This window comes from Gobio gobio (assembly GCF_949357685.1).
Source record: "Gobio gobio genome assembly, chromosome: 5".
In the NCBI taxonomy this organism is placed as follows: Eukaryota; Metazoa; Chordata; class Actinopteri; order Cypriniformes; family Gobionidae; genus Gobio; species Gobio gobio.
In genome coordinates, this window is record NC_137101.1 from 60,001,809 (window position 1) to 60,023,328 (window position 21,520).

The 21,520-nt window shown below is 40.2% G+C and overlaps 1 protein-coding gene across 1 annotated transcript; it reads right to left on the minus strand.

Moving 5' to 3' along the window:
* Positions 1 to 466: 466 nt before the first annotated feature.
* LOC307127088 (uncharacterized protein) lies at positions 467 to 21,276 on the minus strand. The gene is made up of 4 exons (XM_079818080.1): positions 20,659 to 21,276; positions 12,441 to 12,545; positions 11,202 to 11,339; positions 467 to 3,501 (listed from the first exon to the last, which is right to left on the minus strand). The coding sequence occupies exons 3-4, from the start codon at positions 11,284 to 11,286 to the stop codon at positions 2,099 to 2,101; spliced, it is 1,488 nt and encodes a 495-aa protein (XP_079674206.1). The 5' UTR covers positions 11,287 to 11,339; positions 12,441 to 12,545; positions 20,659 to 21,276; the 3' UTR covers positions 467 to 2,098.
* Positions 21,277 to 21,520: the final 244 nt, after the last annotated feature.

Genomic DNA, 21,520 nt, shown 5'->3' on the forward strand with positions numbered 1-21,520 from the left:
TATGCTAGTCAGATGCAATGCCATTCACTTTATGTGTGATTATACCCACTTTGATACAATGACAATAGCTGGTTTCATTAAAGGTGAGTGTCCACTGGATATAGATGAATTGTCAAAGTGCCTAGTATTTTGTTGGCCGTCTTGATTGGTGGATGGTTATGGAGGCCCTGCCTCAAAGCCAGAGGCCTTAGGAAATTGCCTACTCTTCCTATAGGTGCGCTACCTATAGGAAGAGTAGGCAATTGCCTAGGGCCTCGGGCTTTGAGGCAGGGCCTCCATAACCATCCATTTCACAGCAAGACAGAAGTACTAATATTTTTATTCTTAGGAATCGATATACAGTGCATCTGGAAAGTATTCACAGCACTTCACGTTACAGCCTTATTCCAAAATTGATTAAATTAATTATTTTCCTCAAAATTCCACAAACAATACCCCATAATGACAACATGAAAGAAGTTTGTTTGAAAATTTTGCAAATTTATTAAATATAAAAAAAGGGGGGGCCTTTGCTTGATAATTTGTTGAAGCACCTTTTGCATCAACTACAGCCTCATGTCTTTTTAAGTTTGATGCTACAAACTAAGCACACCTGTTTTTGAACAGTTTCTCCCATTCTTCTTTGCAGGACCTATCAAACTCCATCATCGGTGCACAGACATTTTCAGATCTCTCCAGAGATGTTCAATCAGGTTCAAGTCTGGGCTCTGGCTGGGCCCCTCAAGGACATTCACAGAGTTGTCCCGTAGTTACTCCTTTGTTATCTTGGCTGTGTGCTTAGGGTCGTTGTCCTGTTGGAAGATGAACCTTCACCCCAATCAGAGGTCCAGAGCGCTCTGGAGCAGGTTTTCATCAAGGATTTTTCTGTACATTGCTGCATTCATCTTCTGCTGAATCCCTCGATCCTGACTAGTCTCCCAGTTTCTGCTGCTGAAAAACATCCCCACATCATGATGCTGCCACCACCATGCTTCACTGTAGGGATGGGATTGGCCAGTTGATAAGCAGTGCCTGGTTTCCTCCAGACATGATGCTTGCCATTCAGGCCAAAGAGTTCAATCTGTGTTTCATCAGATCAGAGAATTTTGTTCCTTGTGGTCCGAGAGTCCTTCAAGGTGCCTTTTGGCAAACTCCAGGTGGCCTTTTACTGAGGAGGGGCTTCCGTCTGGCCACTCCCCCACACAGGCCTGATTGGTGGAGAGCTGTAGAGATTGTTGTTCTTCTGGAAGGTTCTCCTCTCTCCACAGAGAAGTGCTGGAGCTCTGTCAGAGTGACCATCGGGTTCTTGGTCACCTCTCTGACTAAGGCCCTTCTCCCCTGATCGCTCAGTTTGGCCATTGGCCAGCTCTAGGAAGAGTCCTGGTGGTTCCCAACTTCTTCCGTGTACGGATGGTGCTGTGCTCACTGGGACCTTCACTGCTGCAGAAATGTTTCTGTACCCTTCCCCAGATCTGTGCCTCGATACAATCGTGTCTCAGAGGTCTACAGACAATTCCTTGGACTTTGTGGCTTGGTTTGTGCTCTGACATTCACTGTTAACTGTGGGACCTTATATAGACAGGCGTGTGCCTTTCTAAATCATGTCCAATCAACTGAATTTACCACAGGTGGACTCCAGTCAAGCTGTAGAAACATCTCAAGGATGATCAGTGGAAATAGGAGCACCTGTGCTAAATTTTAAGTGTCATGGCAAAAGCTGTGAATACTTTTGTAATTTTTTTCATTTTTAATAAATTTGCTAAGATTTCAAACAAACTTCTTTCACGTTGCCATTATGGGGTATTGTTTTTAAAATGTTGAGGAAAATAATGAATTTAATCCATTTTGGAATAAGGCTGTAACATAAAATGTGGAAAAAGTGAAGGGCTGTGAATACTTTCCGGATGCACTGCATGGAATGGAGGAGGTGGGCAAAACAATTTAGACCAAATTCACTAGCGGCATGGGCGTAGCCTAAATTTCACACAAATATATATTTTCTAGTGCCATTTTAAACACTTCCCACACAATGATCAAAAATAGGGTCTCACATAAGCATGACTTCTCAGGTGTATCTGAACACATGGTGGCAAAGATTTTTTTATTACACTGATTACAATTAAATGTGAATCTTCATGTGGGAATTAAGGGTAATTTTCCTTGCAAAACCCTTTCCACACTGCTCACAAGTGAACGGCTTCTCTCCAGAGTGAACTCTCAAGTGGGAATTAAGGTAAACTTTCCGTGCAAAACTCTTTCCACACTGCTCACAAGTGAACGGCTTCTCTCCAGAGTGAACTCTCAGGTGGCCTTTAAGATGTTCTTTATGAGTAAAACTCTTTCCACACTGTTGGCAAGTAAAAGGCTTCTCTCCAGTGTGAACTCTCATGTGGGAATTAAGGTTTCCTTTTTCGGTGAAACTCTTTCCACACTGTTGGCAAGTAAAAGGCTTATCTCCAGTGTGAACTCTCATGTGGGCATTGAAAGTTGTTTTTTGTCTAAAACTTCTTCCACATTCAAGGCATGTGTATGGCTTATCTCCAGTGTGAACTCTCATGTGGGCATTGAAAGTTGTTTTATAAGTAAAACCCCTCCCACATTGAGGGCAAGTGAAAGGCTGCTCTCCAGTATGAGTTCTCACATGGTTATTAAGGCTTGCTTTTCGAATGAAACTCTTTCCACAAAGTTTGCAGGTGAAAGGTTTCTCTCCAGTGTGAATTCTTACGTGGTTATTAAAAGTCGGTTTATGTGTAAAACTCTTTCCGCATTGAGGGCACGTGTAAGGCTGCTCTCCAGTGTGAATTCTCATGTGGCTTTTAAGGCTTGCTTTTCGATTAAAACTATTTTCACACAGTTTGCAGGTGAACGGCTTCTCTCCAGTATGAATTTTCATGTGGCTTTTGAGGTTTCCTTTTTGAATAAAACTATTTCCACACAGTTTGCAGGTGTAAGGCTTCTCTCCAGTGTGAACACTCATGTGGTTTTTGAGGCTTTCTTTTCGATTAAAACTATTTTCACACAGTTTGCAGGTGAACGGCTTTTCTCCAGTATGAATTCTCATGTGGCTTTCGAGGCTTCCTTTCTGAATAAAACTATTTCCACACTGTTGGCAGGTGTAAGGCTTCTCTCCAGTGTGATTTCTCATGTGGCTTTTGAGGCTTCTTTCTTTAATAAAACTCTTTCCACACTGTTGGCAGGTGTAAGACTTCTCTCCAGTGTGAACTTTCATGTGTCTGTTAAGGACTACTTCCTGGGTGAAACTTATTCCACACTGTTGGCAGGTGTACGGCTTCTCTCCAGTGTGAATTCTCATGTGGACTTTAAGATGTTCTTTTCTGTTGAAACTTTTTCCACACTGTTGGCAGGTGAAATAACGTCCATTTGCTTTTATTTGTGTCATCTTTTCTGTCTGTGCACAACTAAATGACTTTTCTTCAGCAATAAGATCCTGATGTTGCTCATACTGGTCTTCATCTTCCATTGCATTCAGTTCCTGACTCTCTTCTTTCAGTGCCATCAGGTCTAAAGCAAAAAAACCAAAAACAAATACAAATTAAGCCCAGTTTAATGGCACAAAGCAACAAACGTCAAAACCAACATGCATGTTAGATACTATATGCACTAAGCTACTAAGATAGGTGTTATACACAATATTGTTAACTCTATACCTTCTTTAGGACATTTAGGTCTAAAATATTATTATAAAATACAATTATGGAGTACCACAGGGCTTAGTATTAGGTCCTCTGCTTTTCTCCCTGCTTCTCCTGAGAGACATGAATATGTATACATGTATATTAAATGAAACAAGGATGTAGACTTACATTCAAGCTATTTTAAGGCATGAAGAAACTTTTTCACAGGAACAAGCGTTTAAATACTTAATTTTGGTGATAACGAGTTTTAAGGGATCCATTTGACTACATGGGGAATGAAAAAAATGCAGTTTGCAAAGAAAAAGTTAAATCGCGGAGGAGCAACATTGAAGACATTCGGCGCTACAAACTTGATCCAACATTTAAAAATGCATCACCCGAAAGACTGCCCTGCTCTCGGATATTGCTCTAAGACTGCAAAGATCAGCTTCCAAATCCTCTGTATTAATTTTGCTGGATCTGCCTGATTCTTTTGGCACATTTAACAATCAGATCCTCATGTCAACCCTTAAGGTGAATGGCATCTCAGGAACTGCACTCCTATGGTTCAAGTCTTACGTCTCAGGTAGGTCCCCTTCAGGGTGTTGTGGAGGGGTCGCAACATCTAGCTACTGGGGTACCTCAGGGCTCAGTGCTTGGACCACTTCTCTTCTCCATCTACATGTCATCACTAGTATCTGTCATTCAGAAACATGTTTTTCCTATTACTGCTATGCTGATGACACAACTCCACCTCTCATTCCAACCAGAGGATCCGATGGCGGCTGCTCGCATCTCGGCCTGACTGACAGACATTTCTTAATGGATGAAGGGCCACCACCTTCAACTCAAACTTGTGAAGACAGAACTGCTTTTGGTCAATCCAACACTTTTCCATTCAGCTAGGTTCATCAACCATAACTCCATCCAGGAAAGCCAGGAACCTTGGAGTTGTGATTGATGATGAGTTGGACCTAACCCCTAACCCTAACTACACAACTCCTTGTACAAGCACTTGTTCTGCTCTCTTGGCAGGCCTTCCAGTATGCACTGTGAAACCTCTGCAAGTGATCCAGAATGCTGCAGAAAGAGTGGTCTTTACCGAGCCGAAGAGAGCGCACATTACAACTCTCCTTAAAAAACTGCACTGGTTGCCAATTGCAGTTTGCATCAAATTCAAGGCACTGATGTTTGCCTACAGAACAACCAATGGCTTCGCACAGCATATCTAAAGTCATTACTTCAGACCTACATGCCATTAGAAGCTTGCAAGTGAATGCCACCTTGTGGTGCCATCCCAAAGAGGCACAAAATCATTTTCATGGACCTCTACCTGGACTGTTCCAAGCTGCTGGAATGATCTGCCCGTCTCAAGCAGAGCTGCCAAGTCTTAAGCCATTTTCAAGAGACTGTTGAGGATATTTTATTGGCAACACGATCCATTAATACTAACAATGATTATTCTATATACATTTTTTTAAACATGCTGTACTGGACTAACTGGGACTGGTCACAGTACTTGCATATTGTTGCCCTATTTTTGGTTTGATTGCTTCTATTGCTCTCCTCATTTGTAAGTTGCTTTGGATAAAAATGTCTGCTAAATAACTAAACGTTAATGCTAAACAGCCAAAAACTTCATCCCTCACTCAACCATCAGTACAATCCATGTTTCAAAAAACCCGGAGTTACAGCCGAGGTAGTCAAAAACAAAGAAAGTAATGTAATTTATTGCATTAGATGACCAGCAGGTTTCAGTTGTAGAAGATCAAGGTTTTTGCAGTCTAATGCAGCATATTGATCTGCGATCCACACACTGCCCAGCAGACCATCATTTTCAGATGTGGCTCTACCCGAAATGTACAATACCATGTTATCCCACATTCACAGTCTACTTAAAACTGATTCAAATTTGTCTGTGTTGAGTCCGACGCTGAGTATATTGATGCTGATTACATAAAGCTACACAAGAATCCTCTGGCTCACACACATCTACTCTTAACAATGGCTTTTCGACGAAATTCTTAAAACCTGAACATTACCAAGAGCAAAGTGCACATAATGCTATGTAATAATGCCCAAATATGTCTAAAGTAGGGGTGCACGATATTCACAAAATGTGATATTGCGATATCGATAATGAATATTGCGATCGATATTAATTTCGATATTTTTTAAATGTAAATGCAAAATTACAAAAGTTACGGAAAACGCATCAAAATAGATTCATAACAAATAAAACAAGTTCTTACAACACAAGGTTTATTTCAACTGACAGTAATATTGGACTGGTACAACATGAATAAATAAATAATAATCATGTCTGGTTGTACAGTAGTGATGCAACAATACAGTTAGTCCACGGTTCAATACATACCTTGGTTTTTAACCACGGTTTTCGGTTCGGTTTTGATGGCTAGTCACATCAGTTTTTTGCTATTTTATTCTTAGGCGACAGGAACAGAAAGAGGTTAAGGAGAACTTTTTTTATTTTACTTAAAAACCTTACTTAAACTTAAAACTTAACTTTAAAAAAACCTTGTACACATTCCTAGTGTATTGTATAATATAAAAGTACACATATATATTAGGGCTGTCAAAAGATTAATCGCGATTAATCGCATCCAAAATAAAAGTTTGTGTTTACATAATATATGTGTGTGTACTCTGTTAATTATTATTTATATATAAATACCAACACATTCATGTATAGAAAGATTTGCATATATATACTGTATATACATTTATATAAACTATAATATATATAAATGTTTTATATATAAAAATAATATTTTTTTCTTAAATATATACATGCTTGTGTGTGTATTTATATATAAATAATAATTAAAAAAATTAAAATTCTGTCATCGATAAATCGCACTCAAGTTGTTTTAAACCTGAATAAAGATCTTTGTTCTGTTGGACATAAAATATACTTTGAAGAATGTTGGAAGCCAAACAGTTGCTGGTCCCCATTGTAGGAAATAATAATATTGATGTCAATGGCTACCATCAACTGCCTGGTATTCAACTGTCTGTGTTCAACAGGAGAAATGAATACAGGTTTGGAACAACATTAGAGTGAGTAAATAATGAATAGAGGTGAACTGTCCCTCTGAGGACAAGTGGTGGCGTGTTCACTTCTGCGCTGCTGTCAATTTAAGACCTCTACACATCTAATTTACAGACACACGCGATTTTACTTTCACTTTAGACATAACTGACTGTGTTTATGTTAACCTTGTGTGTAAGACTACTTAGTCCAGTAATCACGTATTTGACAGGTCTTTATTGCGCGCGCTCAGCACATGTTAAAACAGTGCATGAGCATGCGAATGAAATGTTTAACCGGCAAGGCTTAAAAACGCATTCAAATAATGAACTTTCGTGATTGTGAATAACTATAGTGTCCTATATAACTCTGACACCAGCATTGCAAGCGTGACTAAACACCCCCTAACTTTAGTGCATAGCCTATGTGATTGGATATTTGCTCATATCAGTGCGTAGACTCAGAGAAATTTTTAAAACGGAGAGAAAAAAAAAAAAAAAGATTTACATGCAAAACCGACGCCGTACCGAACAGTTCAATATTATATTGAGAATTGTGGCATCCCTATTGTGCAGTATATAATAAATAAAGAGCATGTCTACAGAACAGGACATGTTTGAAACAATACAAATAAATCAAATAAATCTTTGGCTAATGTACTTTCAAGATGGAGGGGCAACATGGCGACCCGCATTGTATGTATTTACAATGGCATATTATAAACTTACGAGAATACTTTATTACTTGAAAGAAGTAAATATACATTAATGAGCACATATATTTTTGAGAGAACTAAGTGTTTTTAGCTAAGAATAAACTAAAAAAGTTACACAGTGTAGCTTTAAGTATTTCGTCTTCTCCCTGAGCAACACTCATTTTCTTACTTTTGTGTTCTTTCTTTTTCTCCACTCGCTCACTTCGCTCTCTCTTTAGGTCCTTTCTTTTCTTTCACTTCGTTTTGTTGTGCGCTGGTGTGTGTGTGTCGAGCCGGCCCGACAAGAGTGTGCGTGTGTGTGTGTGTGTGGTAGAGCGAGGGAGAAGTGAGAGAGTGACGGTTAGCTGTGGAGCGAGTAGGAGGGACCTGGTTTCAAAAAAAGAAATTGATCCGATAAAGAATCAGTGAAACACGTCTCATTTTGTCATAAACAAAATATTGCATAATTATCGAGAGACTTTCGATATAATATCGGGCAATGTGATATCGCGATAACGATTGAATCAATATATCGTGCACCCCTAGTCTAAAGCAATTCAGGACACTCACTTACCTAGCTTGTCGTTTATGGCCCACTCTCGAGCTAGCAGTAAATGAAGGGTTGCTCTAACAGCGTGTTGGAACTGACATAGCATTGATTAGAAGAAGAATAGCCATTTCAAACACTAGCCTCTTGCATAATCCCAACTTGGCAACTGAGCCAATCAAAGAAAAGCTACAAGATGTTCCAACCCGATGGAACAGCACATGTTATATGCTTATGGAGAAGAAGCATGCGTTAGGCATTGGTCAGCTGAAGATCAAACTATTCCGTCATCGGTTCTTTCTCAGCAGAATAAAAGTCCTGCACTGCTACAGCTGTACGGATTCTGAACGCGTTTATTGCATATTTTTCTCATTGAACAAACAGACTAATGGCTCGACACAACCGGGGCAGAGCCTAGACAGCGCTTTCCTCTGTGTAGACCAGCGGTTGTAGTCCAGGAAAGTGCAAGGGGTCCGCAAAATAATTCGCTATTTTCACTACTGTAAAGTCACGTTTGTTTATCATGAAACATGCCGTGATTTATTCCAAAGTGACTTACACTCACCTAAAGGATTATTAGGAACACCTGTTCAATTTCTCATTAATGTAATTATCTAATCAACCAATCACATGGCAGTTGCTTCAATGCATTTAGGGGTGTGGTCCTGGTCAAGACAATCTCCTGAACTCCACACTGAATGTCGGAATGGGAAAGAAAGGTGATTTAAGCAACTTTGAGCGTGGCATGGTTGTTGGTGCCAGACGGGCCGGTCTGAGTATTTCACAATCTGCTCAGTTACTGGGATTTTCACGCACAACCATTTCTAGGGTTTACAAAGAATGGTGTGAAAAGGGAAAAACATCCAGTATGCGGCAGTCCTGTGGGCGAAAAGTGAATAATGTGCGAATAGCGATGTGCGGCTAGCGATGTGCGAATAGCGATGTGCGGCTAGCGATGTGCGACTAGCGATGTGCGGATAGTGATGTGCGACTAGCGATGTGCGACCAGTGAAGTGCGAATAGCGATGTGCGACTAGCGATGTGCGACTAGCAATGTGCGACCAGCAATGTGCGACCAGTGAAGTGCGACCAGTGAAGTGCGAATAGCGATGTGCGAATAGCGATGTGCGAATAGCGATGTGCGAATAGCGATGTGCGAATAGCGATGTGCGAATAGCGATGTGCGAATAGTGGTGCGACTAATGATGTGCGACTAGCGATGTGCGACTAGCGATGTGCGGCTAGCGATGTGCGACTAGCGATGCGCGAATAGTGGTGCGACTAATGATGTGCGACTAATGATGTGCGAATAGTGATGTGCGAATAGCGATGTGCGAATAGTGCGACTAGCGATGTGCGAATAGTGATGTGCGAATAGTGATGTGTGACTAGTGATGTGCGAATAGTGATGTGCGAATAGCGATGTGCGAATAGTGCGACTAGCGATGTGCGAATAGTGATGTGCGACTAGTGATGTGCGACTAGTGATGTGCGGCTAGTGATGTGCGGCTAATGATGTGCGACTAGTGATGTGCGACTAGTGATGTGCGAATAGTGATGTGCGAATAGTGATGTGCGACTAGTGATGTGCGACTAGTGATGTGCGGCTAGTGATGTGCGAATAGTGATGTGCGAATAGTGGTGCGACTAATGATGTGCGACTAATGATGTGCGAATAGTGATGTGCGAATAGCGATGTGCGAATAGTGCGACTAGCGATGTGCGAATAGTGATGTGCGAATAGTGATGTGTGACTAGTGATGTGCGAATAGTGATGTGCGAATAGCGATGTGCGAATAGTGCGACTAGCGATGTGCGAATAGTGATGTGCGACTAGTGATGTGCGGCTAGTGATGTGCGGCTAGTGATGTGCGGCTAGTGATGTGCGAATAGTGATGTGCGGCTAGTGATGTGCGAATAGTGATGTGCGACTAGTGATGTGCAAATAGTGATGTGCGGCTAGTGATGTGCGACTAGCGATGTGCAACTAATGATGTGCGAAGTGGTGCGACTAGTGATGTGCGACTAATGATGTGCGACTAATGATGTGCGAATAGTGATGTGCGAATAGCGATATGCGAATAGTGCGACTAGCGATGTGCGAATAGCGATGTGCGACTAGTGATGTGCGACTAGTGATGTGCGAACAGTGATGTGCGAATAGCGATGTGCGACTAGTGATGTGCGACTAGTGATGTGCGGCTAGTGATGTGCGGCTAGTGATGTGCGGCTAGTGATGTGCGAATAGTGATGTGCGGCTAGTGATGTGCGAATAGTGATGTGCGACTAGTGATGTGCAAATAGTGATGTGCGGCTAGTGATGTGCGACTAGCGATGTGCAACTAATGATGTGCGAAGTGGTGCGACTAGTGATGTGCGACTAATGATGTGCGACTAATGATGTGCGAATAGTGATGTGCGAATAGCGATATGCGAATAGTGCGACTAGCGATGTGCGAATAGCGATGTGCGACTAGTGATGTGCGACTAGTGATGTGCGAACAGTGATGTGCGAATAGCGATGTGCGACTAGTGATGTGCGACTAGTGATGTGCGGCTAGTGATGTGCGGCTAGTGATGTGCGGCTAGTGATGTGCGAATAGTGATGTGCGGCTAGTGATGTGCGAATAGTGATGTGCGACTAGTGATGTGCAAATAGTGATGTGCGGCTAGTGATGTGCGACTAGCGATGTGCAACTAATGATGTGCGAAGTGGTGCGACTAGTGATGTGCGACTAATGATGTGCGACTAATGATGTGCGAATAGTGATGTGCGAATAGCGATATGCGAATAGTGCGACTAGCGATGTGCGAATAGCGATGTGCGACTAGTGATGTGCGACTAGTGATGTGCGAACAGTGATGTGCGAATAGCGATGTGCGAATAGTGCGACTAGCGATGTGCCAATAGTGATGTGCGACTAGTGATGTGCGAATAGCGATGTGCGAATTGCGATGTGCGATCACTGTTTTACAGTGTTAGTTTTACAATCTCTTTATGTACTTTTTTTTTTTAAGCGTCGTGTAGCTGTCAGTGGAGGGACAAAGCTCTCAGATTTCATTTAAAATTTCTTCATTTATGTTTTGAAGCTGAACGAAAGTCTTGACGAACGACATGAGAGTAATTGACCATTTTAATTTTTGGGGGAACTAACACTTCAATATGACCATGGAAAGACTTTCTATGATACATAAGATTTCATTCAACGCGCTATGGAATAGAGTACAAATTTGCTCTTAGTGACTTCAAAAATATCACTCATTTCTGTTCATATTTTTAAGAATGAAACCAACCTGTTTGTTCCTCAGTTTCTTCATGTTTGACTCTCAATGCGTCTTCAATCTTCAGTTCTTCACTCTCCTCTTTAATAAACGCCATCTTTGTGTAACGTGGATCTCAGTCTCTTCGGGAGTTTTTCTGTGTGTCTGGTTCTGTTTTAGAGGAGGAAACAATAACCGAAAGAAAAATAAATGCAAACTAAATCTCTGGGTATTATATCCATTATAAATAAGGGGATGAAGTATATCCTGATTACACCCACTACACACATTCATACTATATCAGAACATACTTTTTTTTGAACGGCAGGTTATTTTCATGTTTAAAAGTGTAACTTTTCTCCAACATTTCTTATTTGTATATTCCGATTATTTAAGACAATCTCATAAAATTATTTAATGTATGTGTAATTTTTCAGTGTAAATTATTTCATTTGAATGGTAAACATCACTATAGTGTTTCATGTAATAACATTAAGGGGGAAAGGCCTTTTATTAAGCAAAAAAAAGTAAATATGCATATTTTATATTATATTGCTTCAGAATAAATTAAATTTAGACCACAAAAAATGACAAGGCTTAATGTTGAGCTTGGTAATGGGCCTATTATTTTTAAAACCTGAGAAACAACTGTCTATTCAGAATTTATACACTGTACAAAACACATTTAAATTAATTATCAACTTTTTAAGTTGATAGTTAATCTTCTTTATTTATTATGATGTAACTTAAGATAACTCAAATATCTTGTCACTTAATATAACTTCAAATGAAGATGTGTAGCCTAATCAAAAAAATGACTTCTTAACAAACACCAACGGTTAAGAATAAGAACATATAATTTTAGATAACTAAATAATATGAATATGATTAATGCACACTTGAACAACAGAGAAACTGAGTTTCCAAACTACTGCAACATTTGAAGTGTCGTAGATCATTTATAATAATAAAAAGTGAAATGGAAAAAAAGATAAAGACACTAAAGAGATTTTGTTGATAAATGGCATTTACATCAACTACATACGTACAAAAAACCCTGGCTAGCGACTGAATGATTATTTGCGATATAGAGAGAGAAATGATACGCATATTTTCTGTTATTCATGTGTGGATGCGCTTTACTCATAACAATACGTTTATTAATGCGATTATAATGTTACACTCAAAAACAATTCACTCATTTCTGAGCTCTCTATAAAATACGAAGGGCTTGTACTGATTTAAACACTTGAAATGATCAGAAACACAAACCTTTCTTCAGCCGAATCACAGATGCAGAAGCTCGTCGCAGCCTTATGACGTCACGTTGCAACACCAAAATAAAAGTCCTGGTCATAACCTTTTAAAAAAAAACATCTAAAGGCACATAAAAAAAACACATTCAAATGATAAGATAAAGGATGAATATATTAGTAAATGCAAGCGAGTGTGAAGAGATCACAATTATAATACCAACTACAGAGCTTTTGGGATCTCATGTGTGAAGTCAAGTATTCATGTTATTGGAAGTAATGTTTAAATGTTCAAACTCATTAAAAATTTAAAAAATGATTACATGTGTGGTTTGATTTATGAACTAAAACTGAGTTCTTATCACAATTTATCTATCTACTTTTGTTTGATTAAAGTGCATTATATTAAAAGGGCCTGTAAAGGATTACAGTCTGAATGGAAAATATATAGTTTAAAATCATTTAATCTAAATAATAATGAAATCTGGTTTACATACAGATCATTTTTATTTAAATTAGCGGTGTGGAATTTGTGTGCAAATGTGACTTAATATAAACAAGTTACTTATTAAGCCCTCAGATTTCCTTTATTGGAAATTGATTTACAAACATAGTTTACTCCACATAAATCCTCCTTGTATGAAATAATGAATCCTTCTTCTATAAGGATTAGATGGAACATATGAACATATGTGATGTGATGATCTACGAAAACCCTGGTGAAAAACCATGGTGAAATTTTACCTTTTACAGCTTTTGATACCATATGTAAGCTGGGACCAAGCCCTTTTCGAATATATTTCATATTTCATTTCTTTCAAGGCTTGTCTGAAACCGAAGTTATGGATATCTAAATTCGGCTGATCGCTATGATTTTTAGGAACAGAATTTTGAGAAAAACAGGTTTAAATAACCGCCACCTGTTTTTTCACATAAACATGAAAATGCACTATCCAAATTTAATGGCTGTAATTCAAGCATGCTTTGGAATATATACCAAATAATATATACCACATAAATATATAAGGTTGGTCTTGTTTTAAAGAAGACACTTGGGAGATTATTGCAGATGTCAAATAAATTATGAAAGTAAAATATAAAAAAAGTTATAAAAGTTTAAGTTTATGAAAATGTTAAATTATATATTTTATAATAATATGAATTTTACAAAAATTCATATTATTAAAAAAAAATGTACTCTAAAACTACAAGACAATCAAAGCCAGAAATATGAACAAGTTGTGGTCAAAGTTTTAGGTTGATATATCAAAAAATTGCTTTCAGTAAGATTTTGTTTGGGTACAGTACCAAACTTTTCCTCTAGATGACATCCAAGCTCCATTACTAACCATATAAGAGCGCCTCCATTTCCTCTTCAGTAACTTCCTCATCCGATCCTTCATCTCTGGATGTGAAATAATCCATTTTTGATCGTTTAGGGCACTGACATCACCAGGATTAAGCAGATTGAGGGAAGCGAAATCACAAAAGCAAACAAAAGTTTGAAGCGGATTACAGAGCACTCAAAAAGAACCGAATGAGCCGTTTCAAACATCGGTGGAAGTTTGCAAAGGATTACAGAAGACTCAAAAAGAACCAAATGAGCCGGTTCAAACATCTGTCGAAGTTTGCAGAGGATTACAGAGGACTCAAAAAGAACCAAATGAGCCGGTTCAAACATCTGTCAAAGTTTGCAGAGGATTACCGAGCACTCAAAAAGAACCGAATGAGCTGGTTCAACCAGCTGTTGAAGTTTGCAGAGGATTACAGAGGACTCAAAAAGAACTGAATGAGCCTGTTCAAACATCTGTCAAAGTTTGCAGAGGATTACGAAGACTCAAAAAGAACCGAATGAGCCGGTTCAAACATCTGTCAAAGTTTGAAGCGGATTACAGAGGACTCAAAAAGAACCGAATGAGCCGGTTCAAACATCTGTTGAAGTTTGCCGAGGATTACCGAGCACTCAAAAAGAACCGAATGAGCCGGTTTCAACATCTGTCGAAGTTTGCAGAGGATTACAGAGGACTCAAAAAGAACTGAATGAGCCGGTTCAAACATCTGTCGAAGTTTGCAGAGGATTACCGAAGACTGAAAAAGAACCGAATGAGCCGGTTCAAACATCGGTGGAAGTTTGCAAAGGATTACAGAAGACTCAAAAAGAACCAAATGAGCCGGTTCAAACATCTGTCGAAGTTTGCAGAGGATTACAGAGGACTCAAAAAGAACCAAATGAGCCGGTTCAAACATCTGTCGAGGTTTGCAGAGGATTACAGAGGACTCAAAAAGAACCAAATGAGCCGGTTCAAACATCTGTCGAGGTTTGCAGAGGATTACAGAGGACTCAAAAAGAACTGAATGAGCCTGTTCAAACATCTGTCAAAGTTTGCAGAGGATTACGAAGACTCAAAAAGAACCGAATGAGCCGGTTCAAACATCTGTCAAAGTTTGAAGCGGATTACAGAGGACTCAAAAAGAACCGAATGAGCCGGTTCAAACATCTGTTGAAGTTTGCCGAGGATTACCGAGCACTCAAAAAGAACCGAATGAGCTGGTTCAACCAGCTGTTGAAGTTTGCAGAGGATTACAGTGGACTCAAAAAGAGCTGAATGAGCCGGTTCAAACATCTGTCAAAGTTTGCAGAGGATTACGAAGACTCAAAAAGAACCGAATGAGCCGGTTCAAACATCTGTCAAAGTTTGAAGCGGATTACAGAGGACTCAAAAAGAACCGAATGAGCCGGTTCAAACATCTGTTGAAGTTTGCAGAGGATTACCGAGGACTCAAAAAGAACCGAATGAGCCGGTTTCAACATCTGTCGAAGTTTGCAGAGGATTACAGAGGACTCAAAAAGAACTGAATGAGCCGGTTCAAACATCTGTCGAAGTTTGCAGAGGATTACCGAAGACTGAAAAAGAACCGAATGAGCCGGTTCAAACATCGGTGGAAGTTTGCAAAGGATTACAGAAGACTCAAAAAGAACCAAATGAGCCGGTTCAAACATCTGTCGAAGTTTGCAGAGGATTACAGAGGACTCAAAAAGAACCAAATGAGCCGGTTCAAACATCTGTCGAGGTTTGCAGAGGATTACAGAGGACTCAAAAAGAACCAAATGAGCCGGTTCAAACATCTGTCGAGGTTTGCAGAGGATTACAGAGGACTCAAAAAGAACTGAATGAGCCTGTTCAAACATCTGTCAAAGTTTGCAGAGGATTACGAAGACTCAAAAAGAACCGAATGAGCCGGTTCAAACATCTGTCGAAGTTTGCAGAGGATTACCGAAGACTCAAAAAGAACCGAATAAGCCGGTTCAAACATCTGTCGAGATTTGCAGAGGATTACTGAGGACTCAAAACGAACCGAATGAGCCGGTTCAAACATCTGTCAAAGTTTTCCGAGGATTACAGGGGGCTCAAAAAGAACTGAATGAGCAAGTTCAAACATCTGTTGAAGTTTGCTGAGGATTACAGAAGACTCAAAAATCTGTAAAGAGAGTAAAACTAGGCCAGTCATTCACTGTCAAGCAGTTTCAAAAGTTGCTGGGGTTAATGGCAGCGGCGTCCAACGTGATTCCTTTTGGCCTGCTGTACATGAGGCCCTTACAGTGGTGGCTCAGGACCAGAGGGTTTTCCCCGAGGGGGAACCCTTTTCGTATGATCAAGATCATGCGGCGGTGTCTCCGCGCCTTGGTCATATGGAAGAAAGCCTGGTTCCTGTCCCAGGGTCCGGTGTTGGGGGCACAATGTCGTCGAGTCACCCTGACGACAGATGCCTCTCTCACGGGCTGGGGAGCGGTAATGGAAGGCCGCTCAGCTCAGGGTCTGTGGGGGGACCATCATCTTTCGAGGCACATCAACTGCCTGGAGATGATGGCAGTCTTCAATGCGTTGAAGTTCTTCCTCCCGGACCTGAGGGGCCATCATGTGTTGGTCCGTACGGACAACACATCGGTGGTTTCCTATGTAAATCGTCAGGGGGGTCTGCGTTCACCTCCACTGTGCAAGCTAGTGCACCAGATCCTCCTGTGGTCTCTGGGGAAGTTACTCTCCTTGAGAGCAATCTTTATCCCGGGGGCCCAGAATATAGGAGCGGACATCCTGTCGAGACAGGGGCTGAGGCCAGGGGAATGGAGACTTCACTCCGAGGTGGTGAAGCTCATTTGGGAGATTTATGGCCAGGCGGAAGTGGATCTGTTTGTGTCTCAGAATACGACGCACTGTCCACTCTGGTTCTCTTTGACACATCCAGCTCCTCTGGGACTGGATGCCATGGTACAGACGTGGCCGAGGCGGCGTCTGTACGCATTTCCCCCAGTTGTTCTGCTCCAGGGAGTTCAGGAGAAAGTTCGCCGGGAGGGGATAAGTCTACTGCTAGTAGCTCCTTACTGGCCGAGCCGGATTTGGTTCTCGAACCTTGTAACACTGCTCGATGGCTCACCTTGGAAGATTCCGATCAGGAGGGATCTTCTATCTCAGGCGGAGGGCTCAATATTTCACCCCCGCCCAGAAATGTGGAACCTGTGGGTTTGGCCGCTGAGAGGGCCGAGCTCATAGAGTGTGGTCTCTCTACTTAGGTAGTGGAGACCATTCTTAGCTCCAGAGCTCCATCCACGAGGAGACTATATGCCCTGAAGTGGAGGTTGTTCACTTCTTGGTGTCAAGAACGACAGTTAGATCCAGTCAACTGCCCTGTTGGTTCAGTGCTAGATTTTCTACAAGAGCGATTCTCTTCTGGGTTGACCCCTGCTACACTAAAGGTGTATGTTTCATCTATTTCTGCTTACCATGCCCATGTGGATGGTATTACTGTGGGGAGGAACCCATTGGTAACTCGTTTCCTTTGTGGCACTAAGAGGCTGAGGCCTGCGGTGCGCACTAGAGTTCCTACTTGGGATTTGGCTATAGTGTTGGAAGGTTTATCTGCGGCTCCGTTCGAGCCACTTGACATCATCTCAGAAAAGTTTCTGACTCTGAAAACCATCTTCCTTCTTGCCATCTCTTCTATTAAGAGAGTAGGAGACCTTCAGGCCTTATCAATATCCCCTTCGTGCTTGGAGTTTGCACCAGGGATGGTTAAAGCTTTCCTTTACCCTAGATTAGGGTATGTTCCGAAGGTGTTAACCAATGTTCCACGGCCTATAGTGCTGCAAGCTCTCTGTCCTCCTCCATTTGTTAATTCAGACCAGGAAAGATTGAACCTTGTATGTCCAGTGCGAGCACTGGATGCTTATGTCCACAGAGCTGCCCTGTGGAGGAAAGCAGATCAATTGTTTGTTTGTTTTGGACCTCAGAACAGGGGTCTCCCTGCGTCCAAACATACAATGAGCAAGTGGACAGTTAAGGCTATCTCACTGGCTTATGGGTCTTCTGATCAGCAGTGTCCCTTAGCTGTCAAAGCCCACTCTACTAGGAGTATGGCGGCCTCTAAGGCCTTGGTGTCGGTGGTTTCCCTCAAAGAAGTCTGCGATGCGGCCGGTTGGTCCTCGCCTCTTACGTTTGTGAGATACTATGATCTTGACCTGGAATGTGCTCCAGGTTCTTCAGTGCTCCTTTCTTGAATGTGCCACAGTTTCACACGACAGGCATTTGGTATTATGGCGTTTTGGTATTTCGTTCCCAAAGCTGTCCCTAGTTGACGCAGTGTGAAGTTCCCTCGAAAGGGAACGTCTCAGGTTATGACTATAACCATAGTTCCCTGAGAAGGGAACGAAACACTGCGTCCCTTTGCCACTCTCCCTGCATCCCTGTGATCCCTTGCTTCGGCAGTTTAGCTGAAGTGCGATCGGACCGGATGTATATTTATCCTTTCCTGGACGTGACGTCACCCGCCCGTGACGCTCACTCTCGCCATTGGCTGAGTTGACATACGTGCATCAGACGCTATCACGCTGTGGCCGTTCCCAGAGCTGTCCCTAGTGGACGCAGTGTTTCGTTCCCTTCTCAGGGAACTATGGTTATCGTCATAACCTGAGATGTTTTCAGCATATCAGAGCGAATGTTTGAGTCTGTTTCCAGGCTTTCTTCAGTAATATCAGTCATTTGAAAATTATTCATAAAACTCAAAATATTATTTTCACTTAAACATGGTAAAACTGGCAACTTTCATATTCAATGAAAAGGAACGTGTCATATTGCCTACTAAAATAAATATAGGCTATGATTTGCTAGTTAGTTCACATGCATTATTTTACACACTAGCAATCAACAGGTTGAAAAAATAAATGTTTTATGTTTTTGAAAGGAGAAGGCTGAATTTATTTTAATTAAAAAATACAGTAAAAACACAATATTAAGAAATATTAATACAATTTCTAATAGCTGTTGTGAATATATTGTAAAATATAATTTATACCTGTGTTCAAAGCTAAATTTATCATCATTACTCCAGTCTTCAGTGTCACATTCCAATATACTGTATTTTTCATTAAAAATAAATAAATAAAAACTCCAGGACCAATATAATTTTTAAACTTAAATTTATTCCATAAAATGACAAATGTCAAGATCCTGAAAGGACAAATAACCACTAGAAAGGCACCATAAATTAGTCCACATTCTGCAAGTCTTAGACCATAGCATTGCTTTATATGGACTGGTTTTATGGTAGGTATTGAACTTTAGTGATATTAAACTTCACTGTATGGAAAAATATTTCAAAATGTGTAAAAAAAAAAAAAAAAAACTAAATTATTAATTAAATCCTTTATTAATGTTAATGATCAGCATTTCTATAAAAACTAGCATTTATATTTCTGCATAAATCGCATCTATATTTTATGTTAGTAAGTGGTGTTTAAAATTACTTTAATGAGCATAATGAGCTGGTGAGTTTATGGTGAGATGTGATGCGGACCGGTTGTTTTGGGCCGCTTTGTGCCAGAAAGTCCAGGGCCACTTTTTTGCCCCAGTCCCTTTGTTCAGGTCAATAGTTAATGGTGAATTCAGTGACGTGAGAAGGAAATCTCAGTATCTGAGAACCTAGGCTTGACTTGGGACTGTAAAGAGTAGAATATTCAATATGACCTACACAACAAAGCTTAAAAAAAAGGTGTCAAACACAAAGATTTACTTCCAAAATATCTATATCTGTTTTTGCGATGGCTCCATTTCTGAAAATATTCAGGGCCGCAAAATGTACAAGTGTACCAAGTTTTATGCTTTTATGAAAAAGTGAAAATCATCAATCACCTGGACTAATACGATATAATTTTTTTAATTAGAAATACTAATTTAAAAAAAATATTTGCCCAGAAAACATTAAAGTATTCATTCACATGTGGAAATAAAAGGTCAGAAATATACCGTCTCTCCAACATTAAATATTTTAAATAATCATATCATTATCCTTATCAAATGCACCAATCTCCCAACTTGGACTTTATATAAGATAGAAGACCCCAGAGGACCCCTTTGGTGCAGTAACAATGTTAGTCACCCTCCCATAAATATCAGATAATTTGACATTTTTTGAGTAATAATGAGGTTGATTCAACTTATCATGTCAGGTGGTATGACCCCTGGAAAACTTGAAAATGTGTTGATATTATAAAAATGTGCATTTGATTTTTTTTTTTAAATCTATGTTTAACCTTGAGCATATGGTCAGACATTTGTATAGGTGTCCAAGTTAATGCCGGTTAGATTTGAATTGAGTTTGAAATGTCAGGTGGTGCGACCAGCAAATTTATAAAAGTATCAATTCCCACTGGAACTGCAAAATGAAGTAAGCAATATAACTGTAAACCATTATATAATGTTTACAAATCTTTGTTACAGTTAAATTTAAAAAAAAAAGGGTGTCTGAACACATAGAAAATTGTCTGTTTATATGAATGGGACTAAAAGGGCAATACATAAAGAAATGGAAAGGGAATTTAACATGTGATATGCATTTTAGACACTACAATGATTCATTTGTATATGTATATTATTTTAAATGAATATATGGCCGCACCATCTGACATTTTCTGGGTGGTAAAATCAGTATTAATGCTGATTAATGCTGTCTTAAAAGCTGTAAAACCAATGGTGAATCAACACCATACATTTTTGGGACATAAAAATACATTTTGCTTAAAATTATAATTTTTTTATCTTAAAAACCTTATTTGTCATTGACCCCTATAATTTATATATATTATTATTTATAATTTTTTTTAAGAAGAAGAGGAAGAAAGAGGGCAGTGGGCCAAATCAGTAGTGTCCGCAACATTTCCTCAGTGTCTAGTTTTACGTTCATACCTGTTTCTCTGTCCTCTGAGCCGCGGCTGATTCAGTGTCGTGGTTTTTATGTTCATCCATCATACACAGCACACATATACACTTCTGATCAGTGCGGCAGAAAACCACAAGGAGCTTGTCGTGTTTCTGGCAGATCATCTCCTGCAGTCGTCCAGTGGCATCGGTCAGATTGTGTCTCTTTCCATTAAACAAACTCTCATGTTGTTCAAGGTGATTTCAGACAAACCAGACAGGACTTGACGGCTTTGCGTTTTCTTCCAGTACAGACGTCACACTGCACATCTCCAGCTCCAGCGTAACAGTCATCAGGAAGTTTAGACTTCTTCAGTTTCTCCACCACTTGGTGTTTTTAGCTAAAGCAGGTCTTGGACTGAAGGTCTGTCTGCACTGAGGGCAGCTGTAGACTCTCTTCTGATCCCAGCAGCCCGTAATACAGATCTTACAGTAACTGTGTCCACAAGGAATGGCCACTGGATCATTCAGGAGATCCAGACACACTGGACACAGGAACTCATCCAGATTCACAGAAATTCTGGCTTCTGCCATTTTACTGCATTCAAAGAGAGACACAAACCACAACAGCTCAACTTCACTTCAGCTTCTCTTTCCCTGGAATGTGATTTCTGTTTCCTGGTTCTGTGTTTTAGTGAAGTGTGCAAATGTCTGCAAGTCTGTAAAGTCACAGATCATAAAACGTCCACTAGATGTCAGTCTCAGACAGACACTCAAAGAATATATGATTAAGAGGACAAACAGAGATCCTTTAATGTATTTTTTTTGCGCTGCTTCAGTGACGGAGGCTCAGGATTCCTCAAAACGGCTTCTGCATGTTAAAAGGATTTTACAACTAGAATAAATTGCC

Bases quoted from the DNA above. Each gene is read 5' to 3' on its own strand.
- LOC307127088 (XM_079818080.1), bottom strand. From the start codon at position 11,286: ATGGCGTTTATTAAAGAGGAGAGTGAAGAACTGAAGATTGAAGACGCA. The intron at 3,502-11,201 runs GTTGGTTTCATT...TTTTTGCTTTAG, and splicing joins AGAAACTGAGGAACAAACAG to ACCTGATGGCACTGAAAGAA.